General features: G+C 40.6%; 1 protein-coding gene across 10 annotated transcripts in view; it reads left to right on the top strand.

Annotated features, from left to right (window-relative positions):
* MAP3K4 (mitogen-activated protein kinase kinase kinase 4) overlaps window positions 1–10,602 on the top strand; it is a 171,518-nt gene that overhangs the window by 135,143 nt on the left and 25,773 nt on the right. For 7 of the 10 annotated variants that reach the window (XR_002823591.1, XM_004368790.1, XM_023728585.1 and 4 more), the window contains 5 exons: window positions 3,242–3,391; window positions 5,421–5,582; window positions 6,093–6,226; window positions 7,540–7,618; window positions 8,363–8,441. Coding sequence is in view for 9 of the 10 variants with exons in the window: in XM_004368790.1 (XP_004368847.1) it covers window positions 3,242–3,391; window positions 5,421–5,582; window positions 6,093–6,226; window positions 7,540–7,618; window positions 8,363–8,441 (604 nt within the window). In the remaining variant the exon portion in view is untranslated. The remainder of the gene's footprint in view (window positions 1–3,241; window positions 3,392–5,420; window positions 5,583–6,092; window positions 6,227–7,539; window positions 7,619–8,362; window positions 8,442–10,602) is intronic. The other 3 variants (XM_012554726.2, XM_023728602.1, XM_023728592.1) reach the window with 1 other exon arrangement.

Genomic DNA, 10,602 nt, shown 5'->3' with positions numbered 1-10,602 from the left:
CATTCACACACACCACGCTCGCTCATTCACACACACCACGCTCGCTCATTCACACACACCACGCTCACACATTCACACACCATGCTCATTCACACACCACGCTCACATTCACACACACCACGCTCACACATTCACACATACTCTCATACACACACACATTCACACTCACGTACGTATTCTCACACACACCACACTCACACATTCACGCACACCACACTCTCACATATTCACACACACTCTCACACACACACTGTCACATACATACACATTCCTACCTCACACACACCGCACACGGCGTGTGCGTGTGCACACGTACACACACTCTCTGTGACGTGCACTATAGTGAAATGGTCCCAGCTGCTGCCTGCGAGTTTTGATAGGAGACCAAGCCGTCAGGAAGGTTGGTTACTGTGGGACCTTTCATTTGCTCCAGTGGCAGTCTGGTTTTGGTTAGGGTTTTTTTTAAAATAAACATTTGTTTTACCTGATGGAACAGTACATGAACAGTATGGAGAATACAAGAAAGACCGCGTGTTACCTGTAATCCTGCCCCAGAAATAACCCTGGTGAACTTTGTCATTTTACGCCCTTAAGCCTTTGTCTTACCCATACATACCCATACATACGCAAAAAACAAATACGCGCTTTTTAATATGGTTCATGCTGTATTTATGCAAATTTGAATTCAGCTTTTAAAGAATTTTTCAATATATACTAATCGTGTTCCAACATCATTAAAACGTTTCTGAAAACACTGTATTTAGTAGTGGGATAATGACGCCACCAATGTAGGTACCATCACTACTTTTTTATAGCCCAGTGACAAACATCTTCATATGTAAATATTTTGGTTTGTCTCTTTCGGCTAGCTGTTAAATCTGCTATCTTAGATTTTTCTTATCAGATTGAGCTTTTATTTTCATTAGGATCTGAGTCTATGAAATTGAAATACATGATCTATAGTAACATTCTCTGTTTTGCAGTTTTGAGATGTCTTTTTTTCTTTTTAATCTAAATGTACCAGTGCCCTTTTTTGATGAATATTTTGTGCTTCTTTTTTGTTCCTCATGGTAAAGATAAGTAACCAAAGAAACAAACATCTTTTTTTTTTTTTTGGTTTGTGATCGCTAAAGCTATTTTACTGAGAATTAAAGGTTTAAAATAATAGCCTGAACTTAAACATTTAAAAAATCATTTAAGAAGATAGTAACTCATTCTGAACTGTTTTATGATAGAGAGAAGAGGTAGTATGTATAGTCCAGAAATAACTCATTTGATTTTTGACATATATTTATGTATTAGCATCTGTATTAATCTGGAAGGTGCCCTGGGTTGCACACATGGTTAAATGTTTGACTATAAGCCAAAACGTTGGCAGTTTGAACCCATCCAGAGGCTCCTTGGAAGACAGGCCTGGCAACCTGCTTCTGAAACATCACAGCCTTGAAAATCCTGTGGAGTAGCTCTACTGTGCTTAAGTTGGAATTAAGATGCTCAGTATATACTCAAGTTTAAAATTGACTCAAGGGCAGCTAACAACAACAATAACATGTTAATTTGGGAATATAAACAAAAATCTCTTTAGAATTAAGTATAATGGGAAGCAAACCAAAAAAACAAACCCATTGTCATTGAGTCGATTCCGACTCTTAGCGACTCTGTAGGACAGAGTAGAACTGTCCCATAGAGTTTCCAAGAAGTGGTTGGTGGATTCTGACCTTTTGGTTAGCAGCCAAGCTGTTAACCACTACGCCACCAGGGCTCCATAATGGGAAGAGTAGGCAGTAAATTTATGAAAAGTATAATTATAGAATTCTTTGAAATATGTGTATCTCTATATCCTTATAATTTTTACAAAAATTAGGCTTGTATAGTGTTATATGTAGGTGCAAATGGTTAACCCACTTGGCTGCTAACCAAAAGCTTGGGGGTTTGAGTTCACTCAGCAGCATCTTGGAAGAAAGGCTTGACTGTCTACTTCTGAAAAATCAGCCATTGAAAATCCTATGGAGCACAGTTCTGCTCTGATACACAGGAGGTCACCATGAGTCAAAGTAGACTTGACTGCAACTGGAAAAGTGTCCTATGTTGGTGATTAAAAGAGCTGGGCTTTATAAGTAACTTTCATGGTTTCGTCCACTAATGTGACTACCTCAAACTGTAAATACATTCATACAGTAAAACTCACTAATTAAACTCTTAAGGGAGATGCCATGTGGTTTGGTGAGTTATAGGATCTAATATATAGGACAGTTCTAAAAATAGGACGGATTCTATACAGAGCACATTCAGTGACTGTAGCTTGGTGAATGTCCAGTGTATCTTTGCAAATTCATAGGTTTTAAATTAACTGCTTGTCTAGGATAGCAGTTACAGTTGATTGAGTAATTGTAAATAACTTAGGTTCCTAAGCAGTTCAAGCAAATTTTTCTTTTCCATATTATTTCCAATATTTACAGAACTCAGTCTTGCAAAGGTGAGTTTTAGTGTAATTCTATCTGAATTACTAGAGATTTTGAATGTATAGAGTTTTGTTTCTGTATAAAGCATTCTGTAACCGATACCTGCGTTCTCAACAGAACTTCGGTGCTCTGACAAAGTGTGATATTAAGCATTACCAGTGGACAGATTGGTAGAACATCAGAGTGAAACGAATTTTAGAATTTTAGTCCAAACTGCTTGGAAGTCAAGTGATGTAGATTCCATAGATGGGAACAGGGGTGAGATAAAACTCAGCTCTCCCAAAGCAGCGCCTTTTCCCCTCATGGTGCCGTCCAGATGCTTGATGTATGAGATCTGGCTGCACTTGCAGGTGCCAGATACCACTGGATATCGTGAGTAATTCAGCCGACTCCGTGGTGCTGGTTTTCATACTTTACAGGCAGAGCCCTGAGGTTATAACTGTGACAGGGAAATAGTCTCACAGGAGCATGCTGTTGAATGCTGTCATCCTGTCACTTTAGAGTCCCTGCTTTCTGAAGTCTATCCCTGCCTCTCCAGTTAGCTGCTAGGAATCCTTTCCATGGGGTCCATCTCCATCGCGCTGAAAATCGTAGACATCAGTACGCGCCGCAGTGAGTTGCTCTGTGGGAGCAGCTTTGCTAAACACTTCTTTCTAATCAGGTGGTTGCTGGCCTGGTAGTCCCCGGGGCTGACATTGGTTTTGGACTGGGGGTTGAACTGGAGAGGGAAGACAGTAAATGGGTCTGTTCTCATGCCCTGTGTTTGGTTTTGCTCCCAGGTGGATAATCTCTTACTAGTTGTCATGCAGTCTGCCCATCTGACCATCCAGAGGAAAGCCTTCCAGCAGTCCATTGACGGACTCATGACTCTCCGCCAGGAGCAGACGTCCAGCCAGCCAGTCATCGCCAAAGCTTTGCAACAGCTAAAGGTATTTCACCCCCACTCTGCCCCAGTTCATTAGGTGGAATGTTATGGAGGAAGCCGCGGTTACAGTGTAGCATTGTTCAGGGAACTTGAGCTTGTCCTCCCCACGCACACCCTCCCTCTAAGACACGCATCTTCCCAGGTTGAAACTACAAAATAAATTCCTGGATCTTGCCTGGAACTGTGGAATGTTAGAATTGGAAGGGGTAGAAAATGTAGCAGTTTCATGACCTCATAATGGTGAGATGGCTGGTTAGGAGCAGAGTTGAGATTGGAATTTAGGTCTCCTTATTCGTAATCCAGGCTTCTTTTCTCCTTTAACGACTACGATGTTTTGTAGAGGTTCCCCATTTCATTAGTATCTTACAGAAGATTCATTCATTCCTTCATTTAACAAATAATTCAGCCCAATTGACGATAGTGTTAGAAGCAAGTCACAGACAGGCACAGATGCGTCGGAATGTTGAAAGCCTGAGGGTAGCCTCTTTGCCCATTCTTCCCTATGTTGGCCGTTTTCTGTGTCCCTGTGATTGGTCTTGGTCTCATCACACTGTTCTCCAGGTGTTTCGCTCACATTAAGGCCTGACTTCTTAAAGAAGAAGTACTCCCCGACATGACAAGTAGTTTGATAACATTTGTTCTGCTTGTGTCAATTTGATTTGTCTGATTTAACTGTAAACATTAACTAAATAGTTCTGTCTCCTATAGGTTTAACCCTACCCTACTACCAGCACAGGGACTTTTTTTTTTTTTTAGTTTGAGTCAACGAACTACGTGTAGAAATGCAAAACTACGTAGATTATCGACTGCGGTGTTCTCAGCTTAAGGAATGTACAGCTTTGAGGACTAGATGGCTACACTAAAGTACAGAGCAGGGCAAGATTAGGTCCCTCCTAGTAGCACCTGGGAGCTGCAGCGTGGGAGCATCTCCGCTTGGGAGGAGTTCAGAAGTTGCACGTTGGGAAGGAACAGACAGAATGAGCATTTGAGCAGTTGTGGCATGCTCCAACCCAAAAAGCCATTGCCATCGAGTTGATTCTGACTAGCGCGACCCTGTAGCACATAGTTTGATTTGGCCAGATCATGGTCTATACAATCAAAAGTAGTAGAAGATAAGGCTGGTAAGATAATGAGGACAAAAATCAGGTTGCTGAGAAGTTCTGGATTTTATTTTCAAACCATTGGGGAGTTGGAGATGTTCTGGCTGGCTAAGTGAAGCCTGGCTTCAGGAACAGTATTGTGGTAGCAGCACGTAGGGGGGATTGCATGACGGAGACTGTGTACACGTTTGTGGTTAGGAGTGGGTGGAGAGGGAGACCAGTTGGGAATGATTGCAGTATTGCTTAGAGGGCAAGGAGAGCTTGAACTGGGCACAGTTTCTCATCCTGCACACTACCGACAGTTTGGGCCGATCATTCTGTGTTGTGGGGGCGTCCTGTGCATTGTAGGATGTCTAGCAGCATCCCTGGCCTCCACCCACTAGATGCCAGTAGTACCCAGACATTGCCAGATGTCCCCTAGGGGGCCAAACGAGCTCGGTTAAGACCCCCTGAACAAGGGAGTGGCAACAGAATAATGGAGAAGGGCAGTACTGACTTGATAACATCGGGAGGTCATGTGGGAGTGGACTGTCTTCTCACTCTGTGGGATTGAAACCGTGTTTGTGCTTGAGCAACCGGGGGATGGGGGCGAGGGGCGGGGCTACAGGTGGCTGGTCTGTGGCCATACTGAAGGCATAGCATCTATTCAAAGACAAGATTGTCATTAGGCATTGTCGTTTTAAACGGATCTTTCCTCTTATGTTTCAGAAGGACAGATTTCTTGATGTTAAAGATGCCTAATACAAATAAAAATGAAAACACTATAATTTCCTCTAGTTTTGGCCGTGCCCTCTGAATAATCAGAGTAAACATGGCTGAAGTGTATTGCAGTGGTTAATGACCTTGTGGTGGTGAAAGGAGTCTTCCCCTGAATACAGTGAGCATCGTGTAAATTGCTGCATTTTGGAATGATTGTGTCTGGGGACTCTTTAGAATGATGCGTTGGAGCTATGCAACAGAATCAGCGATGCCATTGACCAGGTAGACCGCATGTTCGTGTCAGAATTTGATGCTGAAGTCGACGAGTGTGAGTCTGTCACGTTGCAGCAGTACTACCGAGAAGCAATGATTCAGGGATACAACTTTGGGTTTGAGGTAGGTACGACATAGGAGGAAAAACACAGTGTACTTTAGCAGTTGCTTTGTAACTTACAGAATGTATTACCAATCTTGTTTGGCAAATTTGATTGTTAATTGTAATCACAACTTAGTCCAAAACGGTATCTTATACCTGCTGAATGTTGGAAATGTCAGTTTACTTTGAAAAAGTTTAAAAACTTGTCAGATGGTTGCCCAATTTTTATTTTATGTTAACAGCTATCTATGTACGTTTAAAATCTTTTATGAGATGTTTAATATCATAAAAGCACATTTTTAATTTAGTGATTTTTTTTAAAAACTGATGAGTAAAACATTTATGAAACTGTATTTTGAGACACTAGACTCTAACTCTTCCATACTCTTTTCAGAATATGTAAATATTAATTGGATTTTGCTTTTGATTTTAGAAAATGACATTTAAAAAAGACAGGCATTACAGCGTTCAGGTATTTCTCTAATAGTTGTTTTCTTCTTAGTCTTGATATACATGAAATCTTCTTACAGTATCATAAAGAAGTTGTTCGTTTGATGTCTGGAGAGTTTAGGCAGAAGATAGGAGACAAATACATAAGCTTTGCCCGGAAATGGATGAATTACGTTCTGACTAAATGTGAGAGTGGTCGAGGTACAAGACCCAGGTAATGACCAAGTAAGCACGTGCATTTGTGAGGCAGGTGGGGTTGGTATTCTTTTACTCTTACGTGGTCTGTGGAGTTTGTTAGGGGTGTGTGTGTGTGGGGGTGTGTGTGGGTGTGTGTGTGTGTGTGGGGGTGTGTGTGTGTGTGTGTGTGTGTTAGCTATCCACGATGTAACTTCTTTTTATATGCTACTCTAATATTAATGATTGAACGCAAAAGTGGCGTATGCCATTTTAGCGGAATGAGATGAACTGAATCATAAAATTTTTAGTGGATGCGGGGTACTCAGATTTTTATGATACAGCACATTTCTACAAAAACAATATTCCGCATATTCTACAACAAAGAAAATGAGTCAGCGAACTTAGTTGTTTCAACAATCACTGTAAAATTCTGTTGCTCTCCCACAATGAAAAATTGACTTTCACCAATTTTGCTTTAAACTGCCCATACTTTAATTTTGATGCTTGTTTTGTAATAAATGTTCCAATTATAAAAGAGCAAATGAAAAGAAAATTTAATGATCAGAAAACAAATATTACAACAAATTACTACATTTTATTTTTAGATAGATCTTTCATCTCTAACACGTTATAATTAAAAACATTTCTTTCTGTTCTTTGCTCTTACAAATTCTTCAACGGTTTTGTCACAATTAAGTTGCCTAACAATATCTACTTCCATACATAATAAGGATAATGAATCAAGTCTTGAATTATTGTTGTACACTCGCTTTTGCTTGCATCCTGTCTGCTTGGCGTAGATACTTGACATCTATCGGTCTTTGCTTTGGGCAGCTGGTGCCCTGTTTTGTTGATGCCCTAAGCACGTGCTTACCTTGCTTATTGGTTAATCCATCCCTGATCAGCTGACACAAAGAGGAGGATTCTGAACTCTTTGGTGACCAGTTATTTTTAAATGAAAATATTCCCATAAAAAATCCTGTAATTCTTGGAAACTTTTTTAAAATTTGTTTGAAACTGAGTTATCTCTAAGGGAGTTTACATTTTCCGGAACAGATTCTTCCTGATTACTAATCTTCTCTTTCTCCCTGGTGAAATTTATTCCTGTTACTAAGTATACATGGAGAGTAAACTGGTAACCAGGTCGTTTATTAAGACGTTGTTTTGTTCTTCTTTCTCAAAGGATCACACTATAAATTTATTCAACCCCAGCACTTATATATGGACAAAAACGTGTTTTGTGCTAGATTAGTAATTTTCCAATTGGATTACTTTTCAGTATTGTATTATCTAAAATGCTGCAGTATTTTCTTGGTTGTTTTGTGATTATTGAACCTTTTCCTGTAACAGGTGGGCAACTCAAGGGTTTGATTTTCTACAAGCCATTGAACCTGCCTTTATTTCAGCTTTACCAGAAGATGACTTTTTGGTATGAAATTTTCTAAAGGTTTTTTCATTAAAACACAAGTTGATCACTGAGTATTCCTTGATTGTGTATCTTTTAATAGTGGTTAATAGTGGTTCTAAATCATTTTTACATAATTGTAAAATAATGCTGAGAAGTCAGAGCACTCTTAATAGCCTGTAAGATTCAGTACTCTTTTCTTTTTTATAACAATATCATGCAGCTGACTTAGTGAGTGGATAGTTATGAACCTTGGCACTTACAAAGTATTTGTTAGTTTTATGTTTTAAAAACTGCCAACTTGGTTGCTGCTTTTTGGCAGTTTAATGAGGAACAGGGATTAGCTCATTCATTTCAGTGTCATTTGAGAGCGTAGTGCCAATTGTTAGATATTATCACTGTTATCCCCCCAAATTCCACCAGATCATAAAGATGTTCAAAAGGAGAGTGCTTTCATTTTATCCTCTAAGCAGTAGAGTTGATTACATGAAAAGCCCCTGGCTTATGCACACCATTGCACTATGGGGAGTGGAAAGCTACTTTGCTTTCATTTGTAAAAGGTGAATTGCTTACTTCATTACTGTATATTATGTAGAATTTATGCTTATTTTATGTTTACATCTATTTTCTTTTAAACTAGCTTTGAAAATATTTACTAAGGATAGTATGTTTCTTTTAAATATACTGAAAACCTAATTTGTGTTGCTTGCATAACTAAAAGATATACATTCTTTCGCTTCTCCTCCCCTGTTTTCCTTTGGTTTCCAGAGTTTACAGGCCTTGATGAATGAATGCATTGGCCATGTCATAGGAAAGCCACACAGTCCTGTTACAGGTTTGTACCTTGGTAAGACAGCTGTTACTAGCATTTCCCCCGGAACATACTTGTTTGAGTGAGTGAATCATCTTGTGATTTTAACCATTTAAAGTGGTATAAGAGGTTCTTTAGGAAAGTTCAAGAAAGTGACGAAAGTCACTGAAAGGCAGTATGTATATAGACGATTCCACAGTAGTCTTTCTAAATCCAACAGGATTTAGATTCAAATGCCAACACAAGGTATTCCATGCTAGCCAGCAGTGATAAACTACAAATTTGGTTTCTTTTTTGCACACTAATGCTACCATTCTACTCTCCCTTTAAAATCTTTTCTGACGGGGGACAGAGGGTGTGTGTGGGGGTGGGTGCTTGAAGAAAGTTGTCTGTCAAGGAGCAAGAGCCTCTCCTGCAGGTGAATGAGCAGAATTGTCTCCCCTTCTTCCTCATCTTTTGAAGGAGAGGTGCTTTTATTTCTCTACAGCTTCCCTCAGTACTCATTTCCCCACTAACTGGCAAATTCCGATTTAGTGTTACTTAAAAAAATCAAAATAAATTAGGCCACAGTATGCATCCCTGTCTTAGTTATCTAGTGCTCCTGTAACAGAAATACTACAAGTGGGTGGCTTTAACAAACAGAAATTAATTTTCTCACAGTTTAGAAGGCTAGAAGTCTGAATTCAGGGTGTCGTTTTTAGGGAAAGGCTTTCTTTCTTTGTCAGCTCTGGAGGAAGGTCCTTGTCTCTTCTGAGCTTCTCTTGGGTGGTCGTCACATACCTTGGCCTCTCTCTTCCCCCATCGCTGCTCTGCTTGCCTATTTAATTTCTTTTATATTTCAAAAGAGATTGACTCAAGATACACACTGTACTAATCCAGCCTCATTAACATAACAAAGAAAACCAAATGGTATTATAACCACAGGCATAGAGGTTAGGCTTTACAACACATATTTTTGGGGGACATAATTCAATCCATAACATTCCACCCTTTGGCCCCCCCAAATTCATATCCTTGCCCCATGCAAAACACACTCACCCCATCACATCACCCCAAAAGTCTTCAATCCACTCCAACTCCAAAATCCGATCTTCTGAATCGTCTAAATCAAATACGGGTGAGATTTTAGGTGTAGTCCATCTTGGGGCAAAAGTCCTCTTCATCTGGGAACCCACGAAATCTAGAATATGAGCTATCTGTTTCCAAAGTACCATGGTGGAACAGGCACAAGGTAGATTACTTCCATTACAAATAATAGAAATTGGAGGGAAAGGAGGGATAACAGGCATCAAGCAAGCCCAAAACACAGCAGAACAAATTACATTAGCTCTCAAGGATTAAAAATAATCCTCTGTTCTCCGAGACCATCTGGGCAATGGCCACCCAGACTCTGGGTGTTGGCCATGTTCTCTGGATTCTGGGTGGAGGCCCCACAGCCCTGGGCTTCAGCTCCACCTTCCAGGCCCTCTGGGATGACAACTCTGCTCCCCCAGCTTCAGGCAGCCCCATTCTCCTAGTCCATCTGAGTGGCAACCTGACTCCCTCAGACGTGGCAGGCCCCATACTTCTGCCCCTTGGGCATGGCAGCCTTGCCCCCTCAGCTTTGGGTGGCAGCCCCATTCCCCTGGCACACCTTAATGGCAGCCCCACACCCTGGAACTGAGTTGGCAAAGATTTGACTGTTTGAAACGTAGGAGGCTGTGGCCTTGCCTTTTGAGATCCCGGAGACCATTGCCCCACCCTTTGAAACTGAGAAGGCCTTGGTTCCAGTGGTCCTTGCAGCAGTTCTGCTAATCTCCAAGATGCTCCAGGGATGGTCCTTTTCTTTTTTTCGGAGGTCAACAGATGTAAATCCTTTGGCCTGTTTCCTGCCTATAGAATTCCAAGAGGCAGACAGTGTTCTTTCCTTTCATTCTTTCTCTGTCCCCTTCAGTCTAAGCTGATGGGTTTTCTGCTGTGTAGTTGGTTAGATCCTTCAGTTATAGGCTAACCGTTTTAGCAAAAGATTGTGTAGCCACGACCTTAGTGAACATTCTAGGACATTTGTTCTTAGTTTGTCCAACAGAATTTTCCAAATCTTTAGATTCTGTTTTCATTTTGTACAGTTCATTTTTAAGTCCATCTGTTTCCTCTTGCATTTTACTATAAGCAGCAAGGAGAAACCTCATAGACTCTTTAAGATCTTGCTTAGAAATCT

The sequence above is a fragment of the Trichechus manatus genome, unplaced genomic scaffold (assembly GCF_000243295.1).
Source record: "Trichechus manatus latirostris isolate Lorelei unplaced genomic scaffold, TriManLat1.0 scaffold00002, whole genome shotgun sequence".
Lineage (NCBI taxonomy): Eukaryota > Metazoa > Chordata > Mammalia > Sirenia > Trichechidae > Trichechus > Trichechus manatus.
Note: the sequence above shows the minus strand (reverse complement) of the source record. Positions and strands in the feature narration are given on the sequence as shown.